This window comes from Botrytis deweyae (genome assembly GCF_014898535.1).
Source record: "Botrytis deweyae strain B1 chromosome Unknown BDEW_026, whole genome shotgun sequence".
Lineage (NCBI taxonomy): Eukaryota > Fungi > Ascomycota > Leotiomycetes > Helotiales > Sclerotiniaceae > Botrytis > Botrytis deweyae.
In genome coordinates, this window is record NW_024066233.1 from 205,132 (window position 1) to 231,948 (window position 26,817).

Sequence of the window (26,817 nt, forward strand, 5' to 3'; positions counted from 1 at the left end):
TTCTCCTTCTGTGGTGCATGGTGGATGGAAGGCGGTTGGATTGGGTTGGGGATATTGAGGGGGTGTTATGGTTGGTTGGTTGGTTGGACAGGATGGAGCTGGGAGATTAGGTAGGATGAGGTAGCAGGGAATGGGGAACAGGGTAAGGAGGAGTACATAGCTTAGGAATGCGAATCAGGAAATACACTTTATATCTATCTATTCATCTTTGTGGGGATGATTGTTGTGTGAGTAATAATACTCGCAAATGATTTTCCTTGTTGTGAGAGTAACTGAGCAGCGGGGGAGATGGGATGGAATGGAATGAAGGAAGGGGAAGGGGAGGGGGAAGATGATAAGTCAAGAAGTGATAATCCGGATATATATCTGAATCAAAGACAAAGGTATTCATTCGCATTATATTTATCCTTATCCAGTAATAGATGTCTTCCGAGGAAGCGAGGTAACTAAGTATCCTATCTGCATACATGTTATCCATGCTCATCCATAGCCCAATACCACATTCGCATCCGCATCCACATCCACAAGCAACAACTCAACTCTACTGCGCACTTGACACTTATTTCAACGACCCTTTTATTTCCTTTCCCAACATTTGCCTTTCTTCCCAGCTTTCTGATTCCCAGTTCTCGGGATCTAATTCCTGAACGCTAATCGGCCGTGCATCGTATCTGAATCTTCTCCACGCATCTCCTGCTTTAAGTTTTGCTTTGTGTTTAATGACGGATCAGGTTTCTCTAGTACGGCTTCTTCGTCTTCTTCTACATTTTCTTCTTGTAATTGTTCTTGCTCTGGCTCCTGACTCATTTTTGGTGTGGGTTCTTGGATCATCTGCGTTTGGGAAGATTCGGCACTGTGTAGAGATACACCCGAGTCGATGTTTTCGCCGCTTGGGGTGTATTTTTCGTTGGTGATCTCGTCGTCGGTCTCGATGTAATCGTTGTTGTTCATGTCGTTGGGTTTTAAGAGGGATTTTTGGAAGGGCGCTTCGATGGACCAGTCGGTTATGCACTAGATAGGGGAGGTGGGGATTAGTGAGGGGGGCGGGACTAATAGATGATGGGGAGTGTGAAGTTTGAAAGATGGGGAGAACATACCTTAACATCCAATTCTGGACATCGATATCCGTAGATCTTCCACTTTCTAGCCCAGTATTTCTCGACTTCTTTGCTGAATCTCTGGTGCGCCAAGAAGATTAGTCGCCCACTTTACAAATCTTTCTTTTTTCATCTTCGTTCATGGAATAGCAAATAGATGAAAAGCAAAAAGCACATACCTGTTCCACCGCGAACCTCAATACTTCCTTCATGTCCGCTTCTACCTCCTTGATTGTCATAAGAATTCTCTCCTCGCCAAGCCTACTCCTCATACCCACAAAACGTCTCATCACATCCCTCTTCGACCTCATTTCATCAAACATGCCTATCAAAAGCTTACACCACGCGGCCTCCATCTCCGCCCTCCCAATAACCGTCGCGCTCTCTTTCTCACTATTCTCTCCCTCCCTTGAATTCCCATTTTCCTTGCCCTTCTGGTCCCTATTCATTCTCAACCATCCATAATAGTTATCCACCTCCAAGCAAAACTCCAGATACCGATCTTTGTACGCCGCGAATTTGAGAAATACGGCGGTGTGAGCGGGATAGCGTGGTGTGATGGCTTCGAGAATGTGGGTGCAGGGGATCGACCAGAGACGTTCCCATGGACGGTAGACGAGGGTTGGTCGGCCGTAGATAGAGAGGAATTCAGGTGAGAAATCGAGAGTGTGGTATTGGGATTCGAGGATGCGGACACCGGCGGAGATGAGAAATTGTTGGTCGGTTGAGGGGGCGGTCACGGGCGGGTAGAGGGTGGTTGACATTTTTGTGATGGGGTGTTGGGAAGTGGTGGTGATTATTTTTTTGAATTTGAGAGCTTGCTGGACAAAGAGTAGGTAGGTATGGAGACTTTGATAAAGTTCTCGAGCTTCGAGATGGAGGTAGAAGAATCTTTGAGAAGAGCTTTGTGGTGCGGTTTAAATAGAAACCAGCTTCGCTTGTTCGGTACAGCCATTGGAAGATCGTGAGATTGGATTGGATGGTGGTATTCACTCGGATTTTGTAGAATCGGAGTAATATGTGAAGTCGATTATCTGGTGAGTGCGAGTAAGGTGAAGTGAGGGGTTTGATACCTGAGCGTATAGTGAACATTCACTTACCTTCTTCTTGAGGAGATTGCTGTGGATTCGTGGCGCATTGATATCAAAAGATTCAACTGTCACTTGACAATCATTCACTTCATCTCTCGAATCTTGTCCGGGGACCAAATAGCAAATGATCCTCATTCTTACCCTGCTCATCTTCTCAAATCATAATTCACCTAGCCGTCCATCTATGCATACCCAAAAAGTGCAACCACCTTCAACAAGAGACAATGTCCAGATGGCTCAGTGGTACAGCACATTGGGTCTTTCACATCCCCTCAAACGGGACCTCTGCTTCACGTCCGAAGACTTTGTCTCTTCAAGGATTCAGTTGTGAATTCGATTAATTCAAGTTGTGCGTACCGTACCGACTGGTTAATCTTTTGGAGTTTTTGGTTATGATATGATTTTGGGGTGTATCCTTTTGGTGGGGCAGAAGAGGGGAGAGAATGACTGTCGTCTGAAGTATTTTGTGGGGCTGCTAAAGAGAAGAGTGAAGTAGAAGTGAAGTGAAGTTTGGAAAGATACTATGCTTTTGGTGTTATGTTGGCTTCTGTGAGAAGTACCAGAGAGATGTGACATAAAGAGTGAGAACGAAATATGTGCAAGCTCACAAATCTGCTACGTTGAGTAGCCTTTTGATACTCAATCAATATTGCATAATGCTAACTTGCAATCCTACCAGAGACTGGAGAACCACTTGATGGTTCTTCCCAGCTCAACATGCGGTCCATAGTTCTGACCCTTATTGAACTTGACCATGATATAGCGAGAAATCGAATAAGCAGAGGAATTTCCCATATCTGAAATGAGAAATCAAATCATGTGCCCTGACACGAATAAGGCAAGTGCACTAGTTGTTCTTCCCCAACTTCAGTAATGGCACTAAACTAGACTGCCTTCTAACCCCCACACCTTCACATCTCCCTAAGATGTCACCCCCACAAACTTTCTTCCAACATCTCAAACTTAAGTCAAGATGGAGTTGAATGATGTTGCGAGTATTACGGGTAAGTAATTTCATACACTTTTCATTGTTTGACAATGCACTAATGGTTAATTGTGTAGAAGGCAAAATGAATGATCCAGGCCCATCTCCAGAAACCGAAATCGACAATCCATACAGGTATATTTTTGCGACAGAGGAACCAGTATTCCATCGATTTCCCAAGCTTCCTCAAGAGGTTCGTGATATGATTTGGGATTGGGCTGTCGACCATGACTCAACCCCTGACGTTGTGCTTTCTTCGCCCACTTTTCCCAACACCCCTTTCCTCTTTCAAGTATGCCGAGAATCGCTAGCAGCTTGTTTGAGAAGATATACCATTTTCAGACATCCAGATGCATATAGCACGGGCGAAAGGGCGCTCGACTTCTTCGCTTGGATCGACTATGAACGTGACGTACTCGAATTAAATGACTGCTTTGACCGGCAGGCAATGAATCGAGTACATGAGGAGGATCGTCTCACGTATGTTTCGCGACTCCACAAAGACTTACTACTTCCAGTCAAAAATCTTGTTAGTAGATCACCATTCAGTTTTGGCTGAGCTGCAGATTCGCTTGATACTAGCACCGAATTAACATGATTTTGTAGGGAATCGACGCATACGACTTGCTGGGACTGATAAATCCCTCTATCAATGTATGGCAAAGGTTCGCTGAGATCTGCCCCAAAATCACGCACCTAAAGATAATCTTCCGTGATTGTGATTGGGGATCCAGTGAGCCAAAAATACCTCATAAGCGCTGCCTACAGCGCTTGGATATGAACAATGTACGTCCAGGCACTACCATTGACCGAATATTGCACGACATGGAACAATTCATCGCTCTTCGTGGGTCATTAAGTTATGAGGTCGAACTCGCTGAACTTGCCCCCAGCTCGGAATTAGAAGAAAAGGTTATAAAGCGTCAGAAACAAGCAGAAAATGAGGAAGCCTTTGATGAATTGATGTATGGTCCGGTTAAATGGTTTAAATACGCCCAAGAGCAGAAAAATGAGGCGGCTTTTGAACAGCGGAGATGGGCGACTTGGGGGCAGATGTGGTGGGAAAAAATTGAAACAACGGGATGCAGATGAGGAAGTTCTGGCTCAGTGGGTACGGGAGGGAAAGTTCAAGTACGATTGAATGAAAGAAGGAGTGTTCTCTAGATAATCCGCTTAAATTAGAATCGCTTCGATATAGAAGAATGTGGCATTTGTGCATTTGCTCCGCAAAACATGAGCAGAAGAATCATTAGCAATTTTCGCGTATACATGAGCCACGGTTACATAGACTCATACGATGACTTCAAGGCCGATTACAGAAAAGTTCCTATAATGTCTATTGCTTCAATTCAAAGCATGACCAAGCTACTCAATGTAATTTAGACAATAAGAGCGTAAAACTTGAATAGAATCGCCCATATTATAAAAATTCATGGATTTTGAAATTATGGAAAAACATTTCATAAATTCGACAACCGATAAAGAAAGAATTTATGCCCTTCACTCCTTGCACACCCGTGATATCTTCACTCTAGATCAAAGTAGAGAAACTCAGTATTTCCCTCAATATCCCATATTTTCCTCACACTCTCGCCGCAAGCGACCCATCAGACCACCCCAATAACCTTACCCCGTACATCCCCACCCTATTTCCCAGCACACCACAACTTCTTGCTATAAACCCATCTTTCGCCCGCCACATCTTCCACCGTATCCGGATTAAACCAGAATTTCTCGCCATGTGCATGGTATGTTACACCGCGGAGACCGACGCCCAGTTCTGCTGCATATGTGCGGTCCTGTTTCCTGGGTATTAGCGAATTTCGTTTTGAAAATATGTGGGTGGAGTGAGAGAAGAGGAAGATGTACCGTATTATTCCCCTTCATTTTCCCCTGCCATAATTTCTTCGTGCATGTGAAATGCCAGGGTTTCCACTATTCGTTCGTACATGTCAGCGTTATCCTCCCGATCTTTCTCGTCCTTTCCAATTTTACCATCTCCACCGTCCCTCCTGCTCCGTCCCTCCTGCTCCATATTTCCTCTCCTAATCATCTCCAAGCCCTCCCACCCCAAACTCCCAACCCGAAATCCAAAAGGTTAAAACAAGAAAAGAAACTCACAGCCCACTCCTCCCTCTCCCAATCCTTTTCATTCTCCAGCGCCTGCCATCTCCAATGTTCATTATACGTCATATTGATCGAGCACGTTTCAATCCCATTATCGATTATCTTCCCTACAAACGGTTTATCGTTATCGAAAGGGGAGGTTGCGTAGTAAACGAGGCATGCTTGAGTAAAGACAGGGAGGAAAGAGAGAAAGGCGAAGAAGAACGAGACGAGATAGCGCATGCTGGACGTGTTAGACTGTGATTGACCTTCTCCAATCGAGTGATAGAGGAGAACTTACATGCGATAAGTGCGAATTTGAGATCGAAATCAGAGGTCAAGCATCGCACGATATCTTCACATCTATACAACGACCCAAGTTGTAGCCCTCCACGCAAGTCAACAAGATTCTCAAGCCTCTAGTGTGGCGACTATAAAAAAAACAGAACCCAGTCAACTAACATCAACCATAGGACGAAAGTTTCATCATCAACCCCTTTCATAAATACAACCTCCCCAATATTCTCCATTTGAGTAAAGCTGACGAGTCCATACCTCGATTAGTTTATCCAAGCTCTTGGCAACTTCAGCCTTTGTAGAGAAGGAAAGAATAAGAGATATGTAGTGACGCATTACTTTTCCCGTACTTTTATCCCTTTTTTCATTCTTGAAGGGATATCTGATTGCCCCTAAAAAGAAAAAAAGGGCGTTGTTCGCTTAATATCACAACTCGACAAATTACCTAAAAGAGTAAGGAGGCTGAAACCTCTCATTTGACACAATTCCTTTTTATCTCAAAGATATAAGAAGATAGTTGTCAGTCTGTTGGAGTTCCAGCTGTGTGCTACACACGGTATGTAAAATTCATTCGATCGATATTCCACACTTATCATAACATGTCACGATAGGTCAAATTGCAGTATGGAAAAGATCTGATATTTGCATTTCGATACTATTCATTTAAGCTGAAGTTATTGCGCACCAAAATTGGAAACGCAAATCGAAAAAGTTGCTGTTATCTACGGAAACGTAGAGATTGCTGCAATAGTCAAATGAGTGAACAGTGAACGGGAAAAGAAAATTATCTCTCGCTCCCAACAAACAATCGGCATGGTTGAAAAATGCCTCGACGAATGGAGATGTTGAAAATTGAAGTCTGCTTGCCTATGCACTAAGGCTCTCGGAATAGAGTGTAATCTGGGAATCTAAAGATACGACCAGGAACACATCGAAATGTTTAGATCCAGAACATCGACTCTGTAATATCTTGGTGGATATTGATTCTGCCTTGACCTATCGCATTCGTGGACGGGGTTGAAGGATTTCCAGGCTCTGGTGTAGTCCGACCTGTTGGAGGATCATACTGATCTGCGAGATATGCTCTCATGCGAGTGCACAGCAAGTCTGCGTAATATGCAGGCGGACATAGACTCACAGCCTTTGTAGCCCTCCCGAACAAGTGGCACATATTGTGCGTCAGTTCTTCAAGAGAATCGGCTGAAGTAGTGTGAGGAGCCTTCACTTTTTGTGACTTGAATATTTCGTCTTGAATGACAAAATAATGGCAAGGTCTGGCCGTTCCCATCAGACTTTGATGTGGCTGAAGAAAGAAGTCCCAGTTGCGAGATTCGGTAACACCACGATCAACTACAGTTCCGGCGGGACAGTTCGACTTAGAGTCTGCACTATCAGTGTCCTTTGGATAAAATCGAGTGTGGTGTCGCTTTCCACAAACTATGATTGAGATTCGTGGCAGGCTTTTCTTGGTGTAGTCGGCGGGATACTTCTGACGACAAGCATTTCTGATTTTCGGAAGTTCTTGTTCAAGCAATATATTGTATTGCCCCTCCGATACACCATCTCTATAAATCAGAATATTGTCAGGTAACTTTTTGTTCTTTCTCTGCCAGATGTCCAGTTGCCTAATAAACATAGGTTCGAGCTCTGATACCGGCTCTTGACGAGCTTGGCCTTGTAAGCGGCAGATACCGGACCATTGACCCAAGAGCTTATCAGTGCTTGTTACCATGGCAGCAACACTAGGTGCCGTGTCTTTTGATCCTGGGGATGGATGTGTTACGTCAATTCCAACGACCATTGTCTTCCCTTCGTTGATAATCCCAAGCTTGTCGATTGTCTGATTGATACCGCCAGCCTTGAGATTGAATTTCAATGCGACATTACCGAAGTATTGCGGGTCTCCCTTTGCAAACTTGGAGTGTTGTACGCAAACTGTATGTATACCGGCTCTGGTATCTCCGAACCGCTTTATCGTGTTATAAAGCATTACATCATCCACTGGAAGGATGCATAGAAGAAACTTGGGTTTCTTCAGGTTTGAAGATGTAGACATCATTCGGAATACTCTTTCAATATCGGCAGATGTAGCTGTTTCGTTCCCATCTATATGCTTAGGGGTAGGCGCGGGTGTATCCATCCAACCTTGGACTCCAATTCCTGCACCTTCAAGGTGGGCCTTAAACTGCTTAACTGTATTGGCCGCTGCTTCGTGGTCCCATCTAGCACCACGTTTGTCGGATTCAACCACCATGTAAGTCCAGTTACCTAGATCTCCGCAAGTGTGGAAACGAGTGTCCCTCATATTCCAAGAACCATCCATGGGTACCTTTGTCATTGGACGATGTTGTCTATTCTTGTAATTGATCACGGGTGGTGGCAAAACACGACCTTGAACAGTTATAAGGCTGTTACCAACCTGGACACCAAATTTAGAGAGAAGAGGATTGTCTTTATTGTTCAAGCCCAAGACTTGTTTACCAGAAGTGATAATGGACATGGCGTTAGGCTCTGGCCTTCTATTTGCGAAATCCAACATCAAACGAGTTTGATCTCCAAGTAAAGACTTCTTCACAATTTGGCCTGGCTTTATGTTACAGACCTCCGCCGGCAGGTAAGATGGGTTGGAGTCGTTGCCAACATTGATTACAGGAAATTTCGGATTCAAAACAATGTTCGGATATTTAAATTTGAAATAATCATACACGGTAATGTATTTGTTGATTGTTGCGGCTGGCTTAGAACCCTGCTTTGATCCGGGTTTAGATGGAGTTTTGGCTTTCGTTGATGGTTGTTCGGCGGAAATCCAAAACTTGACTTCTTTTGGCCCAGCGCCATATTTAGCAACCTGTGGGGGGTGCTCTTCGGTTCTACCATCACTTGGGCGAGCCAAGTCCCAAATGGTCTTTTCTCGGGGAATGATGATACCGGACTTGGACTTTTTTGCAGCCAAGTGAGTGACTTCTACTCGCTTTCTCTTTATCTTATCCACAACACTATGGGCATGACCAAGTCTTTGGAAGAAAACGTTCAATGGCCCACGCTCGAGGAAAACGGAATGGGTGACGTTTACGTTCAACAAAAGTCGACCAGTAGCTGGTCTAACACTCTGATAGAACCCGCGTATAGCCTCCAGTCCATAATTCAGGGTCGTGTAGTTATGCTGGTTGCCAGCTTGAGCTGTGGAGAAGTGTCTATTATTTGCAATAGAAACAGTTCCTTTCTGGCTCTTGGCGAAGAACCCCATCACCGTATTCATGGCCTGGATAGCCTCCTCTCTTTGAACTTCTGATACATTAGCCGCAGAAATGTTGCCCAAGCTTTGGACAAGATCGGGGATAGTGTAAGACGTTGGAGAGCCGATCCGAACCTTATAAATTTGGGCATTTGAAAGTGGATCATCCTCTCCTTCGTTTCGCCAAGGAATGTCGAAAACACGTTCCTCTTTGAAAGGCAATTTGTTCGGTGTGATTATCATGGACGCAAAATCAGTGGCCAGAGGTATGTTTGCAAATTCTGGCAACTCGAGGATGAGATTGAAAAGCTGCTCCCGTTTCTTTTTTTTGTCGTCCATGCTCGGGGATATGGTTACCGGGTAACGACCCAAAGCGAAACTCGGGCTTGTGTTTAATGCAAAATAATTAGCATACAGCTGAACTTTTCGACCATTTTCGCCGTATCCTGGGCGAGTAGGAAATCTTTGGTTGAACGACATCTTATTCAAGGCATTGATCCCGGATGAGCTCTTATGATAGTCGTCTTCCATTTTCGCGACTTTGGCGTCAGGTGCTTCCGCTGCATAATTAGGATCCCTGCAGAGCGTATTAGATCACTACTCGGAGTATAATGCAAGCACCTTACCTGAAGATGGATACCGGGCCACCTCGACCTCCACCACGACCTCCACCACGGCTACCATAAGTACCACGATTTCCACCATCATAACCACCTCCTCGTTCACCACGATCTCCACCTCCTCTTCCACCACGATCTCCACCACCACGACCTCCACCTCCTCGTCCACCACGATCTCCACCTCCTCGTCCACCACGATCTCCACCTCCTCTTCCACCACGATCTCCGCCACCGCGACCACCGCGGCCACGTCCACGTGCAGGGTCAAAAGACATGGTACGACTCACTAGGGTTCTCTCAAAGGGAAAGAGTGTTGAGTGTATCTGCGAGTGGGTGTTAGAGAGCAAGTTAAGAAGGCCAGACATAGAAGACTGAGCGATGAAAGTTGCGAAGATAAGTCTTTCCAATCTTGGCATAGCGAAAGTAGAAGATTGTTTTATAAGTAGAACATCATGAATTGAGCATGTGCCATTTGGCTACCAAAGCGGGCTTGCTTTGTGAGTGGGAGAAACATGTTGTTTGGTTGAACTGAACTCCAGAGCGTGAAACAACATAATGTCTTATGAGCAATAAAGAGATCATGTATTGTGCGTGCCAATGAAGAAGGAAAAAGTAAATGTGAATTGAAAACTCATATGTGGTAATTGGTTGTGTGCCAAAGATGATTTGTAGGGGTCAAAGTGCTAATCTTGGAAAGCAAAATTGTGCCACGAAAACACAGTCAAGTTATCCCATGATTGGAAGAAATGGATATTGAAAGAATATGAAGCATACCTCCTGGGAGCTGAACTGAGAAGCTAGACAATCGACCGATGATTACCAATAGTGACAACCGATATGGATTTTTACTTGCGTTGCAGTAAAGACTTTAAAGAAGAATGAGTTAATGGTACGATTTCTTGTTTCGTTGGCGAGATAAGTAGCAAGAGGAATTCCAAAACAAATGAGGGGTTGGCTTGCTGCAGTAATCGTGTTAGCAGACGCAAAGGGATGCATTATTAAGAGTGATATATGGAGCCTTCTCGCGACTCAGAGAAAAAGCCGAATACAAGCAGGCCTCATACCACCTTTCGATGGCCCGATTCGAACTAAACTGAAGGACGGTTTGATTGCTCAAAGATATAAACAACACTCGGCAACCAAATAGCATCTCAAACAGCTGGCTCTTTCTCCTGTCGCGAGGCTTTGTGAGGAGCAGGATTTTCTAGCTACTTACTTGTTTGTGATCGTCGAGCTTGTAATTAGAACCGAGGGGAACAGGGAAACGCTTGGGATTTCATAAAAATCCAAAATATACGATATAATATATGATATTTCAGATAAGTAAGTGATATTGAAATAAGAAAATATTCGCGTGGTGGAATAGAAAAAGAAGGTTGAGAAGAAAGAAAGAATTTGGAGATAGATAACCTTGGAGGGCAACGTAACTTCAGCTCACAGCCCCCGGCAAGAACGATTGGTGAGGATGCAGTACCATCATTTTGACATTTTGTTACCCCACTTTCTCTTTGATAGATGTTGGGCAGAACGATAAAGAGTCAAAAGCGCGTTGTGATTTGTGTAAATCTGCCTCACTCAATAAATATAATGCAACGACATCAAGGTATCTAAATGCTCCTCTTCTTTCCTCAAATTCTAAGCTATTATGAGAATATAATTTTGTACTGCCTTTCTCCTCAAATTCGAAAGTTGAAGAGAAATCTCAACAAAAACTCAATTCGTGCATTCACCAAGCATTCACCAAAGAAGCGGGACAACTACTAAGGCCGATTTGAATCATTTGGCTAAAACCCCAAAAATAGATTTCTGTTTAATGAAAAAAGAAATTTTAGAATCTGTATAGTGTGTTTATAGAAATTTTATAAAAATAAATAGAATTCAATCTTATTAAAGATTTTTTATAAAAGAAATTATATTATTAAATAGCTTTTAGAACTAGCTTTATTTATATGTTTTTAGAATTCATTTCGAAATTTTCTATAGGAAGTGTATTAATTTTGAAATTTATTTTCAAATAGTTTTTCTTATAATATATAAATCACTTGAGAATAAGCAAAATAAGCTTAATAAGAATTCCTTATTTTAAGTTTTATTATAGGTCATAAGCAGGTATATAAGTATAGAGTATATATATAGAATATAAGAGGGATTAGACTAATATTAGTCTATTATGGGAAGCTGGCTCAGTTTAACAACTAAAAAGCAATGAAAATACGTGATATTTAGGAATCTGTATTGTAGTATTGAATTTCTTATCCTATATTAAGAGGGAAAAAGTCTATATTATATACCTTTTCTATTCTAACCTAGCTTTCCGCTTTCGTTTATCTCTCGTAGATCTCTTCCTAATCCGGCCATTCCTTTCGAAATAAAGCTCCTTTTCTTATTCTTTATTAATGGTCGTTTTCGGAATCTAATATAGTTGTTTTCGGAAACTAATAATAATCGTTTTCGGAAGCTAAATACGGTCGTTTTCGTATGGTCGCTTTCGGAAGCTTATAAGCGACGATCACGTGATTGGTCATGTGATCCTGTGAATCGCTCTTAGTATAGTATATGAATATAGAACTGTATATATATATATATATGTATATAAAAAGATATATTATTATTTTTATATAAAAACAATAAGTTTGAGCTCGAGTTTATCTTACTTAAATCGTATAACTAATATAGTTTTAGATAATTTCTAAAATATTTAAAAAAAAATTCAATTCAGTATATAACCCTAAAGAAGTTTATAAAATAAAAAGAAAAATAATAAAATTATTAATTAGAATTCAAAGAATCGATTAGTATAATTACTTTTGAATTATTTTGAAATTTGAAATAGATATTTAATATACTATAATTCTAATTACTTCAATTATATCTGTTTTATATTAATACTTCAAATATTAGATATTATAACTAATCAAACCTCAACTAACCAAACTAATCTCTTTAATAATATAGAATTTCTTAAATTTAATACACAACTTTAAAGGAATTGATAAAATAAAAAGAAAAGAGATCCTTTTATTAATTAGAATTTAAAGAATCGATTAATATATTTCTTTTTCAATTATTTCAAAAATTGAAATTTTTATTCAATATAATAATATTCAAAAAGTAAAAAGCCTAATATTAAAATTGAAATTTATTCGAATATTATTATATTGGTATAAATTTCAATTTTTGAGATAATTCAAAAAGAATTTTATCAATCGATTCCTTGAATTCCAATTATTAATTATATCTCTTTTCTTTTCTTTTTATTAATTCCTTTAAAGTTGTATATTGAGTTGAATGTTTTTATATAAAAGCACACCACTAAATTCTAAATACATTTTTAGTTTAGGCAGAAATCTATTTTTGGGGTTTTGGCCAAATGATTCAAATCGGCCTCAGTACAACGACAGTACATAGAAACACAGTGTGGATCTTTTTCGACGCGTAGTCACATGCTTGATTGAAAGGAGGGGATCCCGAATTTGTGCCTCCAATTATGTGATTTGTAGCAAATCATCACTATCAGAATAATTGATTGATGCGATGCGATGGTGATGTGTCAAGCACTCATGTAACCTAAGCTGCCACCCTGCAGCTCTTTGAACCAAGAAAACTTGTTTTAATTCTCTAATTGCGGCAAGGAAACAGCAAACGAAGAAAGAGTCACCTTTTCGTGCAACATAATCTTGTGCAGCCAGCTTAATCGGTGTCAAGATTGAGTAACGATTACCAGCCTTTCTGCACACGGCAGTGAGTTCACAACATCTATGGCTCCAAGGTAAATAAGCACCGCCCATTGATATTGCTATTCACACTGCAGGAGCGGCTAAGATGACCTTTACAGAAATATGGCGTATTGCTTTATAACATCGAATCATCAGCAGCATTGTAATTCCGTATGATCGTGGGTATGCCACCCAAACTCTCATTTGGTTGTTTGTTTTTGGTCAATATATCAATAGGAAACAGTCTAAAAAAGGGTGCTTCAGTTGGCTGTACGAGAAACCACCATTACTTGTTCGAGAATCACTAGGCAAGATTGTTTGAATTTCAATTCAACAACCGAGAACTGCAACAGTGCAAGACATAATACCGTATGCCGCAACTAAAGGGAGCGTCAGAGCCGCTACACAAAAGAGCAATCGTTGCATTGGTCCCTCCATATATTGCCACTACCCCGGACTACGGGGTATAGAGTTGACCGATGAGAATGCCATGCACATCTGTGGCTTTCTTGGCTAGTTGCCATGGCGAATCAAAGGAGCTTATGGATGTTGAATGAATCATAGGCATACCATCAACAAAGAAGTCAATTTATTGACAATAACTTCAATTATTGGCCTCATGACTTTCTCATACTCATAAAGTGAGTTAGTCAGTTGATGATGTTGCAATTATTCTCAGCTTCTCTGCCGAGCAGGCATGTGTCGCTGCTTCCTTATTGAGATTTAAGTTGTCTCGTTGAATTTGCTAGGCACACTTGATTGCCATCAATTCCATCCGGTCGACCATCCAAGGGAAACATAACCTGAGGTGTCAAAATCAATACCATCAATCCAAACAAAATCAAAGTCAAAGGCAAGCCCATCATGGAGGAGCTTAAAAACGAGATTGATATACACAACGCGTCGGAGTCGCTTTCCCAAAACAACACACCAGAGGAATCTGCACCAGGGAACAACATACCTCTGCAGAAAGAACTAACTTCAAGCCCCGACGAACTCGATGATGAAGAGGCAGTTTACCCCCATGGCTTGAAATTGGTCGTCATTCTCGCCGCGCTCTGCCTCGCAGTCTTCCTAGTAGCTCTAGATCAGACCATTATCGCAACTGCCATCCCGAAAATAACAGACCAGTTCAATAGCATACAAGATATTGGATGGTATGGCAGTGCATACCTGTTGACGACCACGGCTCTACAGCCGACTTTTGGTAGGATATATACTATATTCAGTGTAAGCAAGATAGCATATACTTCTCATTGTACGGCGCGAGGTTCATGAAATAACACAGATCAAAATTACCTTCATCGTGGCTATTGTCATTTTCGAAATCGGGTAATGTCATAACATGACTATGTAAATGCGCATATTTATTAATAAATAAAACAGTTCCTTGGTTTGCGCCACTGCGCCGAATAGTACTGCATTGATTGTTGGTAGAGCTGTTGCTGGTATAGGTGTCGGTGGTTTGTTCTCGGGAGCGATTGTTATTTTGGCATATTGCTGTAAGTGCAAGGTTTTTTGGACTCAGTGGCCATATGGAAACTTCAACCGACTTCGTTCACTTTTAGTTCATTGGCCTTTTTTAATAATGCTGACTTAATAAACAGTACCCCTGCGAAAACGACCGGCTGCTTTTGGTCTGATGTAAGTGAAAACGCTTTTGTAGGAAAGAACTTGTAGCAATTTAAATGGGTTTTGCATGATTACTGACAGGATGCAAACTCAGCGGAGGAATGTGGGGGATTGCTTCGGTCGCCGGCCCATTACTCGGAGGTGTCTTTGTAAGTTCAGTTTGACACTTCACGAGAGCAGATACTGATCAAAATAGACCGACAAAGTATCTTGGCGTTGGTGCTTTTACATCAATCTACCTATAGGCGCCATCGCTATTGCTGTAATAGTGGTCTATCTCAAAATCCACCGCGCCAACAATCCTGAGAACCTCACCATTCTTGCTCGTGTAATGAAGCTCGATCTCATCGGTACTATCATTATCATCCCAGCTGTCGTCTGCCTTCTACTCGCTCTCCAATGGGGTGGCACGACATATCCATGGAGTTCTACTAAGATCATCGGTCTTCTTGTTGGCTCTATCTTGCTATTCATCTTGTTCATCATCTCGCAAATCGTTCTTGGCGACAAAGGTATTCTGCCTCCTCGCTTCTTCCAAAATCGTAATACACTACTCGCATATGTCTTCGCGTTTCTCTTCGGCGCAGGCTTTTTTGCTTTGATCTTCTACCTGGCAATCTATTTTCAGTCCGTCAAGGGTTCTTCTGCTACTAGGGCCGGCATCGAACTCCTTCCCCTCTTGATATCCACCGTTCTGTCCTCCATAGTGACTGGAGGCCTTATCACTGTAATCGGATATTACACTCCTGTGATGATTTTCTGTATGATACTGTTCGCTATCGGTTCTGGTCTCATCACTACCTTCTCTCTTACCACGCCGTTTGCCTCTTGGTTCGGCTTCCAAATCATAACCGGTATTGGAATTGGCGTTGGATTTCAGGGTGGTGTCCTAGTAGTCCAGACCGTTGTCCCACTAGTTGACGTTCCAGTTGGGACAGCCTGTGTCTCATTCTTCCAATCCCTGGGCGGCGCCCTCTTTATATCTGTCTGTCAAACTCTCTTTCAAAATGGTCTAAAATCTGGAATAGAAAAGTATGCTCCACAACTTGATCCTCAGCTATTCTTACACAGCGGGGCAACAGAAATTCAGCAATTACTAGCACAATTGAATCAAGAAGAAGCGATAGGTGCTGTGCGACAAGCTTATGTGGAAGGCCTTACGCGTTGTTATTGGGTGACTACTGCATGTGCTATTGGTAGTTTCCTGGCGGCATGTGGACTGGATTGGAAGAGTGTGAAAAAAGGACATGGACAAGAAAAAGAGATAGAAAAGAGAAAGGAACAGAAGAGCAAAATTGCAAACGGTGGAGAGATGGCGCTGTAAGATATGAATAAGTTGCGTGCACTTGTCAGTTCAGAACTTGCCACACACTCTTAAATATTGTATAACTAGTAGAGCATTCACTCGATCTATCATTAAACTTAGAGCTCTTTTGATATAGCACCATCAGTCAAGTTCTTACAAACAATTGATTTCCAGACTCAAGTTGAACATTCAAATTTTTTACAAAACGTTAAGCCGCAGGGGACTATTTTATATCAAAGTGAAGTCAGACATTGATGTGCACTTTCAAATTTTGAGCCAGGGATATTGAATCCATCCGATAACCCAAAATCATGCATACATCGAATGCGAGAATGTATTAAAGATCATCCCATACCTAGGTATCGCAGGAAAAACACAATCAAAACGAACAAACCGAAACTCCATCAAATTTCCAGAACTCAAGGCTCGTTTGCGCACACACCTAGGGTTGGGCGATTTGATGATATATAATATCGTATATCGCTCAGTCAAATATAATATGTAATATCGCTTAGATTGCATTATATTATAACTAATCATAAAATCCTATAAAACCCTATAAAAACCTTATAAAAAGCTATTTTGAAGCTATTTTAAAAAGAAAATAATTAGTATATAAATCACATGATTAGCACCTGACTTTTAGATCTAATTGTACACTAAATTGAAAATTAAAACCCATCCAAAACTTTTTTCAAAAACGACTCACTTTCATTTATCCTGATAATCTTATTGACCCAAAAAACACATACATAAACTTAACATAATATTTTATATACCTCAAAAAGCATTATAATATAAAATTATATAATCGACCCCCAAATTATATAATTCGCCCATCCCTACACACACCACCCCCCATTTTTCAGTATGATGCTCAAGCCCCTCCTATTGGCGCGATAATCCTCTCCCGTTCCCCGCAAAATCCAAACCATTTCACCGGCGTTTTTCTCCAGCTTCTTAAAGTCCCTGGTCTAGGATCACCCCAGACTCTAGATTAGATTATGGAGGTTTGAATTTCCCCACAAACTTTACCTGGGTGTTGATTAAGTAGATCTCATCTCAAGCTGCGAGAGAGATCATCACAAATTTCAACACCAGAAACAAGATAAATCAAGCCCCCATATGTTGGTTCAAGTTCTACGTAATCTATTAAGGTTTCTAGTGACACCGCGCATTGCACCCAATCCAAGGCATTAATGCCTATCTAAGCTTCCCATCTCCATCCGCCATTCCGGTACCTGACTGGAAAATCGTTCGTCCGAATCTTTATCCTACTTGGCATCCCGTAAACCATGCACCTAGGCTTAAACTAGCAGCAAACAAGCTCTTACATGCAAGCTTTCCAGACAAGGGTATTTATCTACAGGCAAAAAGAGAGACCCAAGACTTCCAATCTCAAATGATACCACCGGTAATGGCGGAGACGCGTATATGTGCAAGTCGGTGAGAGGGGAAACAATGAACCTAGCCCTGGGTCATGAATTATTCCGAAGTATCGGCAAGCTGTAATCCACCCATGGATGAAGTTCTCCATCAAAGCTTGGATTCGTATTTAAACCATAAAGCACCCTTCTCGGCCTTTTTCCACTCGCTCCTTTTTTGCTCAAGTCCAATTGTCTTTTCTGTTTTCAATTGACTGCCAAAAGAAGTCTTTACAATGGTTCGCCCGTTATTATTTCTTGCTTCTCTGCTTCCAATCGTCACAGCAAGCTGGAACATCAATAACGAGGCGCATAGACATGCTTGTCAAAAACACTCAAAAAATCCATTGGAAGGCTGTGATTTGCAAAAGACGAAATATGTAGATTTCACCGGCAATAATTCGAGTTTTAAGACAGTACAGTCTGGTATGTAGTTGGAATCCGGATAAGATATTGAGTGAGAAGTGGTAGGGCCGAATTGAGGCTAATCATGAGTGATTGTAGCTGTGGCAAGTTTGCCAAATAATACTGATACATATGTTATCCTTATTGCATCCGGAAACTATACAGAGCAGGTGAGAATTCTGCTTGAATTATTTCTTGGACCCAACCTCTTCATATGCTAACATCGCATTGAAGGTCAACGTCACTCGTCGTGGTCCCACATATTTGCTCGGACAAACCGCAAATCCTCATAATCAATCTGCGAACACCGTCAATATTATCTGGAAGGCGGTTGCTGGTACTGGGGATAATGCTTACACATCCACTTTGACCGTTGCACCGAATCTCAATGCATCATTGACTGGAAGTGGAACGACTGGATTTGCTGTCCCACCAGGAACACCATTCGGATGCACGGATTTTAGAACATACAATCTGAATCTCATCAATGATTTCGTGCCATACTGTGAGTTGCTACATTTCGCAGGGGAGAAGAAAGAGAGGGTTAAAAGATAACTGGAAGGAAGGGAGGAACCAGAAAGAAAACTTTCTAACAAAGTAATAGCTGATGGACCTTCCCTTGCATTGAGCATAAGTTATGCAAACGGTGGCTTCTACTACACCGGCTTCTATAGCTACCAAGATACTGTATGTCCATCTACCTGCTCATCACCCTCCCCATTCCTTCAAACTAACACATCCAAGGTTTACGTAGGAAAACTATCCAACTCCTACATGTCTCAATCTGTTGTCGCCGGTCAGACCGATTTCTTCTACGGCTTCGGAACTCTCTGGGTCACTAACACACAAATCTTACTTCGATCGTGGTATGTAAATCTAAATCCGCCTTGAAACAAGAAGCTGACCTTTCTCAGTGGTGGAGGAATTACTGCGTGGAAAGGAACCAACACGACTTTCGAGAACAAATATGGAGTGTATATTGTAGATTCAACTGTGCAGAAAGCAAATAGCAGCTTAAGCATCCAAGGCAAATGTCCACTTGGCAGACCTTGGGTACGTTTTCCCCACAATCGATACCCTCTACCAAGAAGCTAGCTAACCATAATTCAACAGAATGCACAAATGCGATCTATCTTTGCCCGTACCTACCTCGACGATTCGATTCTCCCCGCAGGTTATATCGACTGGGCTCCTGCCCGCTACAATGCCAACAATGGTAACTACAGCACCACCCAAGCTGAATATAAGAATTATGGCCCGGGATACAACGCAACTGCACGAGCTCTTTCGTTGTTTGATGTCCAATACAATGACAGCCAGTGGGCTCCTTACAGTAGTCCAGCGGAAGTTTTCCAGGATCCTGAAGGAAAATTTGGGGATGTGAGCTGGGTAGATTTCAACGTTTAGTTTAATTGGCGAGGAGAGAGATCGAGTTACATGATGAAAGTATATATAATGTTAAGTAAAGAATTGATGATTTAATAAAAGCTGTTTCTGTAGAGTATGGAGGTATATTTTATGATCCAACCGTTGGTTGCTTGCTCACCCTTACTTAGCACCGCTAAGTGGCATAACTACCAGAAAAATATCAGAATCTCGATTGAGATCTAAAATCAATCGGATTCGGAAGTTTCGAGATAATTCAAGAGAACTGAATATTCAGAAGTATTTATAGTTGTGGACTCATCAGAGCTAAGATAATAAGTTTTAGATAATTTATTCTTACCATGACGCCCATGACTAAGCAGTGCCTTCCCCATCCCATATCATCAGGAAACCTAAGCTAAGATACCACTAGCGCTACAAAAGCACTTTACGCGACCCTCGATAATCAAATCGCGTTTCCTCGAACAAACAAAGTTATTAAATAATAAGTTACAGTCCCAATTCACCATCGTTCAACAATTTGCCAATAACAACAACAAAAATCTCAAAATGGCTTCTCACAACGATGTTGCAGATGAAAATCCTCCTCAAATCAATCCATACGAAGTTCTTGGTATTGAGAAAACCGCTTCTGAAGATGAGATCAAACGCGCATATCGCAAAAGTGCCTTGAAGCACCATCCAGGTATGTTATAACAATTATTGACACGGCTCTATATTACAAACGCAAAATTCATATGAGCTTCTCTATTTGGGCCTGTCATCATCAAGATAGTTCCAAAGGCCCCCTACATAAAGTCCATCCAGACAACTAACAACCTCCCAGACAAAGCTCCAGAACATCTCAAATCTGATTCGCACATCAAATTCCAAGAAATTGCTTTTGCATATGCTGTTCTCTCCAATCCAAACCGTCGCAAACGCTATGATCGTACTGGATCTACCTCTGAGTCTGTCGATGCTGATGGATTTTCCTGGACCGAGTTTTATTCCGAGCAATACAAAGATGTTGTTACTTCTGATGCCATTAATCAATTCGCCAATGTTTACAAAGGTTCCGATGAGGAGAAAGATGATCTGCTGGCAGCTTACACCAAATACGAAGGAAAATGGGGAAAGATGTATCAAGTCATCATGTTAAGTGATCCGGTCGATGATGAAGAACGATTCCGCGAGATCATAGAGGAAGCAATCAAAACTGGAGAAGTCAAGGAATATGCTGTCTTTAGGAAGGAAACTAAGGCTTCGAAGGATAATAGAATGAAGAAGGCGAGAGCGGAGGAGAAAGAAGCTGCAAAGGCCGCCAAACGAATGGGTGTTGATAAATTGTTGAAGGGATCTGGTGGGGATGTAGCAGAACAAAGTAAGAAGCCAAAGAAAAATGTCCCTGGTCACATGGATGACCTAGCGGCTATTATTCAGGCCAGACAGGCTTCAAGGGGTGGCTTCTTTGATAACTTAGAGGCAAAATATGGCGGAAGCAAGTCGGCAAAGGGCCCTGGTGAGCTGAGTGAAGAGGAGTTTCAAAGAATTCGAAACGGCTTAGGCAAGAGCAAAGATAAAGCCAAGGGCAAGGGGAAGAAAAGAGCAACTGACTCGGAGGATGAAGTTGAGGAAGATGAAAAACCGGCACCGAAGAAGAAGTCATCAAGCGGCAAGAAGAGAGAACCCGCGGAGGTGGAGCAAGAAGATGAAGATGAAGATGTAGAAATGGACGACGTTGGTGATGATTTTCAAGCAGAAGAAGCTGAGGAAGATGAGGAAGAGGTCGAGTCTGAGCCTGAGTCCAAGAAGTCAGCTTCTAAGAAGAGAACAAAGAAGCAACCAACTCGGCAATCCAAGCGCGGCAAAACTACTCGGGCATGATTTTATGAACATGGAAATGGAGTTTGCAAGGATTTGATCTTTTCATATATGGTCGGATGGATACAACATGCATAGAAGAAGGCGTTAATAACTACAATGATTTTTTAATGCGAAGATTTACCCATTTACTTTTAATAGAATTACAACTCTATGGATGTCTATGCACTTGATATGAGTCTTTTATACATCTTCTATTCCATCATAAAGTCCAACTTGAGGCCGAATCGATCGAGCATCCTGCTCTACTAATTGCTTGTTACAATCTTTGATAATTGAAGAATGTGCTACTTGTTTGAGGATATCGCTCACATCTGAACTATACCTCCACCAGTGCTCCTCTTGTAGCAATACTGTCCGTCATCCACACGTGACACAACCTTCCTACGCGTCAACCTCGCGATTTCCATCCCCACTTTCGCCTCTCACCTCGGTCGGTCCATTGATCAAAACACCAAAACAGTTCACACACACGAGACTCGATCGCAAAGAATAAAACTAAAAATAATCCAACAATCAGATTAAACTTCCCACCCGTCACTATTCAACACAAACCCTAGATATCAATCGCATACAACCATTCCCTTCATTTCCGCATCGCACCATGCTCCAAAAGAAAATGTCATGACATCCTCCTCATCCACATCTGCCGTCGCGCCTCTCTTACCACCATATCTGTATGATCTCTCGCCTACCATCCATAAATGGTGTGCGTTGCGCTGTGCAGATATTATTTCATTGACTACTCGGGGGGTATATTTCGAAGGTTTGTTTATTTCTTTCTTTCTCTCTTCATCTTTTTGTAACATTTCTCGATTTCCGATTCTCCATCTTCCCACCTCTCGTGGACCGGAGTTCGTCAGGATAAATCGCACAAGAGCGCTATGATATCAAGAGAATAATCAGCTAATTTCTTCCCCCAAAACCAAAAGACAAACTGATCCACCACTACCTCAACCATCCCATCCGCTACATAAAACTCATCGGGCTCGTCGTCTCCATCGATACTTTTGCCCGTCGTCGCGTCTACACCATCGATGACTCGAGCGGTGTGTGTATAGAATGCGTGGCACTCTTACCTCTCCCTTCCTTGGAAGCTGCTTCAAATTCAAACTCAAATTCAAATTTAAATTGCCATCCTCCTTCCAGTAGCAGCCCCTCCATCACCACCCCCCAAATCCCCTGGAACGACATCACCGAGTGCAAAGTCGTGCGCATCCTGGGGATTGTGGGATCATACATGCAGGTTCCGCAATTGCAGATTGTGAAGATGGGGATCGTGGGGAGTACGGAGGTGGAGAGGAAGTGGTGGGATGAGTGTCGAGAACTCAAGGATCCGGAGAGGGGGTTTCTGGGAAGGGAGTGGGTGGTGGGGAGGGAGGAGATGGAGAGGTGGAAGAGGAGAGAGAGGAGGAGGAAGGCGAGGGAGGAGGAGAAGAGGGGTGGGGGGAGAGATGGTCGGGCCGGGAAGATGAAGAGTGGGAATGGGAATGGGAGTGGAAGAAGAGAGGATACCGAGAGAGTTGAAGAAAAGCGAGAGCTGCTGGCGAGGAAAAAGATAACAAATCCCCAACCACGTCCTTCAACCAATCCCTCTCATTCCACATCCACATCCACATCCAACCCCCACCCCTCCCGTCCTCCCCACGAAACCTCCCCCAACAAACCTCTCCCCCGCCCGCCTATCAAAAAAAGATTCATTCCCACGATCCTCCCCGACCTATCCACCTACGATACTTTTGGCTACTAACACAACCTCCTCTATCCTATAAAGAAAATCCCTTTCAGGAGAATAAAACACGTGAAAGAAATCCCAAACCACGTATTCCGATGAATAGGTAATTAAATGTGATTTGTTTGTCTGCCTCACTTGGGTTATCATGTATATCCATATCCACAATACAAACCACAAAACATGAAATAACGTCTATACAATCCGCAACAAGAAACACGAGAAATAAGATATCAGAAGTGACATCACCTCACATCCTCACATCCTCACATCCTCACATCCTCACATCCTCACATCCTCACATCCTCACATCCTCACATCCTCACATCCTCACATCCTTACATCCTCTAGCCGCATAGCCTTCCTTCCTTCATTCATCCATCGAAGGGGCTTTAGCGAAGAAATCACATCACACTTAGAAAGCAATTAGAAAGCAAGATAGATAGATAGATGGAGGAAGGAGTCTGTCAGGATGAATGAAGATGGATATGATGATGTTGAAGAAAGAATATGAGGATATGAAGGATAGATATAATTAATACACTATTCCTTCGGTGAAGATTGTGGATTTGTCTAGGGAGATGAAGGAGAAGAAGAAGAAGGAGAAAGAGGTGATGACAGAGGGATAAGTGAGACATGCACCTATTGTACAAATTGGAAACTCTCTAATGGGGCAATGGATTGTATATTTCAAGTCACATATTTACATACACACATACCCATGCCTGTTCCCCTAAAACTTCATTGAGCTCAACGTATTGTATTACTCGTAAAGTATCTATCATACACAGAGGTAATGGCTTCGCAGCTCCGAGCTATTGTTACAGTTCATCCACTGCTCATCCCAGCAACCCTATCATAAAAGCCTTCCCCAAGTCCCATTATTTTTTTTAGTAAAACAAAGCAATGTTAAAATGTGCCGCCTTCTCCATCTCTCCACCCTATGGATTCTCGATATCTACCTTTCATATCCAGCGCTAAAACGCCATTACCATAATTGATACAATCAATGCCAACCAACACACGCCATACATCACAATTTCGGATTAATATCCTGCCAAAGCCTTCACTGATCTGACGACAGTTCCTCCAATTTCACCTGCTCCAGCAGACTCATCTGGGTATACCAAAAATGCGAGAGCAATAATAATGTAGAGACCAAGAAGCTATGTAAATATTAGTAAAATTGAAACGTGATTTCGATTCCAATCAAAACTTACCATGCAACCTTCCAAATAATTACTCTTGCCATCTTGAACCACATAGGTAACAACCAAAACACTCAAGAAGAAAACAACGGTTTCAAAGGTCTCGAAATGTAAAGTCATAGGTTTATCAATGATCCAACCCAAGATCACAAGGAATGGAGTGACGAAAAGTGCGATTTGCATGCTCGATCCGATGGCAACACCCATTGCTAGATCCATCTTGTCCTTGACGGCAACCACAATAGCTGTTACATGCTCTGCTGCATTACCGACAATTGGAAGAAGAATAAGACCAACGAAAGTTTTGGAGATGTGAGCTTTCTCAACAATCGAGTCAATCGAATCAACCAAGTAATCAGCACAGACAGATACCGCGATCGTTACAATAACGAGAACAGCAGCAGCAGCCCATGGACTCATTTGTGGTACTTCCTCCTCCTCTCCTGCTGATTGACTTTCGGCATCAAATAGGTTGGAATGTGTTCGAAGCTGGAAGAACAAATAAAGACAGTAGAGAATTAATAGAATGATGGCTGTTCCGTGAGAGAGAATCAAAATGTTGGTTTCAGTGTCTGCTGATGATTTACTGAGAACAGAATAGAGCTTGCTAAGAGTTAGATTTTGTTGCAGTGATATTGGATTTCAGCTTACAGTGGCGGGTATAATCAATGCGCATGCGGCAAGAACCATGAGAGATGACATTGTTCCGGCGACAGTATCGTTAAATCTCTGCTCGATGCCCATAGATGTACCAGTGCGAGTGTTATGAATTCCACCAGCAATAAAGCAGCATCCCAACACAAGAAGGGAGTTCGACAAGATACTACCCAACATACTCGATTGAACGATTCGAATTTGTCCTTCTTTCAATGCTATGATACTGACCTGCGAGGTTCGATATTAGTAAGTGAAAAGTAAGATGTGACACCTGAACCTACAATGAGTTCCACAGCGTTGCCGAACGTTGCGTTCAGTAAACCTCCCAAAGTTTCCCCCAACTTCATGGAGATTTCTTCTGTCGCAAACGAGAGGATGGAAGCCAATGGGATGATAGCGAAGAAGTTGAGTGTGAAGATGACGACCGGATCCCAGTGTGTGAGGCCTGCAACGATACCCAGTGGTACAAAGATCAACAGAACGTTAACATAGCTACTATACAAAGTAACTTTTCCTACATGCCATGCCGATGCCGAGTAGCTAACCATGACATTGTCGCTGTCGGTTCCTGGTGTATGTCTCTTGCTGAGAAAGAATTCATGAACACTGCTCTTACGTCTGTCTCCGGCATGCCCGTTGACGCCCAACAGACGCGAGGTTTCGTCCACTCCGTTTGACATATTTCCTGAGTTGACTCGATTGTTTGGTGATGGAAGGGATCTTACACGCGCGAGTTCCCTTCGGTATTTAGGTTGTGCTACATGTCAAAGAAGATATAAAGTTAGCCCAGCCACTCCGTATGTATATTCGATATTGAAATTGCAATGCGCCGCAGCCAACTTAAGCTTCGAAGAAGTCCCTTGGCAATTCGCTGGCAGATTGACAGGTGGGCCAAAGATACCACCAAATTAAGAAAAAGGATTTAGGTATCGACACGAGGCAAAGGAGTATTACTTGGCTTCAAGCGTTTAAGTCTTTTGATCTGAGCAATTGACCTGTGATGGAGACGACACCAAGGTTATATTGGGCTGTGTGATACCATTCAAGTATGGAGCGCGAACGAGAAATGTAACAAAGGGCTTGGATCAAAGACCCGACTGCAGGTGCCTGTATCAACGTCTTACTTGTAATATGAGATTGGCGAGTCGATAAACCATCAAACTCTCAAAGAGGAAATAATCTTGTAAATTGAATTTCGGAAATGAATATCTTCCACCAGAGAGCAAAGGAAAGGAGGAGGGGAGGATAATTTGTTTACTTACAAACCATCTTGGCAAAATTCTCTTTTTTTTTCTTCTCGCAAACCACACAGAGAATATCAATGCCTATACGAAAGAAAAATTTAGAATTTTGGGGGGAAACAAGTTGCACGAAAAGGGTAATTGGTTAAATGGGAAGGACAATAATGGATTTGGGTTGGGATCATGAACGTTGGTTGTGCGCGTGGTTATCGAGACTCGGGCACACTTTTTCGACGCTTTAGCTTTGACGGTGCGGGCAGCGGGAAGAAAAGGTTCCCAGTGCTTTTTGCCAGGTGCTGCGCCTCCTTTTGAGTGGAGGAGGTTTGATCACAACTTCTGGGTACACTGGGCAGGCGAGACTGGTGGTAGGTCCCGAGATGATAGTCCCTTGTTGATGACGATGATGAGGAGGATGGATGGATGGATGCACGTTGTAACTTGATGTTGATCAAACCCCGACCGCAATGTGATGAAAGTATGGAGGACAAGCGTTTCAAGAGAATTATGGATGTTTGCTCTGGAGGATGAAACCGAAGAAGCCCGTCACGACCAAGTAGAGGAAAGTTGAGTGGAGAGGTGGAGAGGTGGAGAGAAAGAGGAGAGAAGAGAAAGAGAGAGAGAGAGAGAGAGAAAGAAGAAAAGACACGATGTAATCAATCAATCAATGTACGAGAAAACAGAAGAGAGAGGATATGGAATTGGATATGGATATGGAATTGGAATTGGAATTGGAGTAACAAACGATAATTGCAAAGGATGAATCCTCTTACCTAGGTACCTAGGTATGTAGGTATTTTGAGTTTCTAAGAAGCAAGT

The 26,817-nt window shown here is 42.3% G+C and overlaps 9 protein-coding genes across 9 annotated transcripts; 5 read left to right on the forward strand and 4 right to left on the reverse strand.

The window, feature by feature from the left end:
- Window positions 1–636: 636 nt before the first annotated feature.
- On the reverse strand, window positions 637–1,861 carry EAE98_009140 (uncharacterized protein; the record flags this gene model as incomplete). The annotated part of the gene is made up of 3 exons (XM_038956761.1): window positions 637–1,011; window positions 1,098–1,178; window positions 1,277–1,861. The coding sequence occupies 3 exons, from the start codon at window positions 1,859–1,861 to the stop codon at window positions 637–639; spliced, it is 1,041 nt and encodes a 346-aa protein (XP_038806827.1).
- A 1,300-nt stretch (window positions 1,862–3,161) lies between these two features.
- EAE98_009141 (uncharacterized protein) lies at window positions 3,162–4,265 on the forward strand (the record flags this gene model as incomplete). The annotated part of the gene is made up of 3 exons (XM_038956762.1): window positions 3,162–3,192; window positions 3,251–3,702; window positions 3,780–4,265. 3 exons carry the CDS (start codon window positions 3,162–3,164, stop codon window positions 4,263–4,265), a joined length of 969 nt encoding a protein of 322 aa, XP_038806828.1.
- A 296-nt stretch (window positions 4,266–4,561) lies between these two features.
- On the reverse strand, window positions 4,562–5,925 carry EAE98_009142 (uncharacterized protein). Its single transcript, XM_038956763.1, has 4 exons — window positions 5,581–5,925; window positions 5,295–5,523; window positions 5,043–5,108; window positions 4,562–4,972 (listed from the first exon to the last, which is right to left on the reverse strand). The coding sequence occupies exons 2-4, from the start codon at window positions 5,520–5,522 to the stop codon at window positions 4,820–4,822; spliced, it is 447 nt and encodes a 148-aa protein (XP_038806829.1). The 5' UTR covers window position 5,523; window positions 5,581–5,925; the 3' UTR covers window positions 4,562–4,819.
- A 260-nt stretch (window positions 5,926–6,185) lies between these two features.
- Window positions 6,186–10,788, reverse strand: EAE98_009143 (uncharacterized protein). Its single transcript, XM_038956764.1, has 4 exons — window positions 10,648–10,788; window positions 10,206–10,390; window positions 9,438–9,754; window positions 6,186–9,388 (listed from the first exon to the last, which is right to left on the reverse strand). Exons 3-4 carry the CDS (start codon window positions 9,704–9,706, stop codon window positions 6,517–6,519), a joined length of 3,141 nt encoding a protein of 1,046 aa, XP_038806830.1. The 5' UTR covers window positions 9,707–9,754; window positions 10,206–10,390; window positions 10,648–10,788; the 3' UTR covers window positions 6,186–6,516.
- A 3,223-nt stretch (window positions 10,789–14,011) lies between these two features.
- On the forward strand, window positions 14,012–16,103 carry EAE98_009144 (uncharacterized protein; the record flags this gene model as incomplete). Its single annotated transcript, XM_038956765.1, has 6 exons — window positions 14,012–14,377; window positions 14,436–14,479; window positions 14,534–14,649; window positions 14,755–14,791; window positions 14,874–14,928; window positions 14,976–16,103. 6 exons carry the CDS (start codon window positions 14,012–14,014, stop codon window positions 16,101–16,103), a joined length of 1,746 nt encoding a protein of 581 aa, XP_038806831.1.
- Window positions 16,104–17,696: 1,593 nt separating this feature from the next.
- On the forward strand, window positions 17,697–19,439 carry EAE98_009145 (uncharacterized protein). The gene is made up of 7 exons (XM_038956766.1): window positions 17,697–17,935; window positions 18,014–18,084; window positions 18,149–18,419; window positions 18,519–18,601; window positions 18,659–18,780; window positions 18,829–18,967; window positions 19,028–19,439. The coding sequence occupies exons 1-7, from the start codon at window positions 17,746–17,748 to the stop codon at window positions 19,319–19,321; spliced, it is 1,170 nt and encodes a 389-aa protein (XP_038806832.1). The 5' UTR covers window positions 17,697–17,745; the 3' UTR covers window positions 19,322–19,439.
- A 410-nt stretch (window positions 19,440–19,849) lies between these two features.
- Window positions 19,850–21,166, forward strand: EAE98_009146 (uncharacterized protein; the record flags this gene model as incomplete). Its single annotated transcript, XM_038956767.1, has 2 exons — window positions 19,850–19,985; window positions 20,127–21,166. The coding sequence occupies 2 exons, from the start codon at window positions 19,850–19,852 to the stop codon at window positions 21,164–21,166; spliced, it is 1,176 nt and encodes a 391-aa protein (XP_038806833.1).
- Window positions 21,167–21,646: 480 nt separating this feature from the next.
- Window positions 21,647–22,913, forward strand: EAE98_009147 (uncharacterized protein; the record flags this gene model as incomplete). The annotated part of the gene is made up of 2 exons (XM_038956768.1): window positions 21,647–21,929; window positions 22,096–22,913. Exons 1-2 carry the CDS (start codon window positions 21,788–21,790, stop codon window positions 22,911–22,913), a joined length of 960 nt encoding a protein of 319 aa, XP_038806834.1. The 5' UTR covers window positions 21,647–21,787.
- Window positions 22,914–23,941: 1,028 nt separating this feature from the next.
- EAE98_009148 (uncharacterized protein) lies at window positions 23,942–26,029 on the reverse strand (the record flags this gene model as incomplete). The annotated part of the gene is made up of 5 exons (XM_038956769.1): window positions 23,942–24,061; window positions 24,116–24,706; window positions 24,755–24,988; window positions 25,042–25,517; window positions 26,023–26,029. 5 exons carry the CDS (start codon window positions 26,027–26,029, stop codon window positions 23,942–23,944), a joined length of 1,428 nt encoding a protein of 475 aa, XP_038806835.1.
- Window positions 26,030–26,817: the final 788 nt, after the last annotated feature.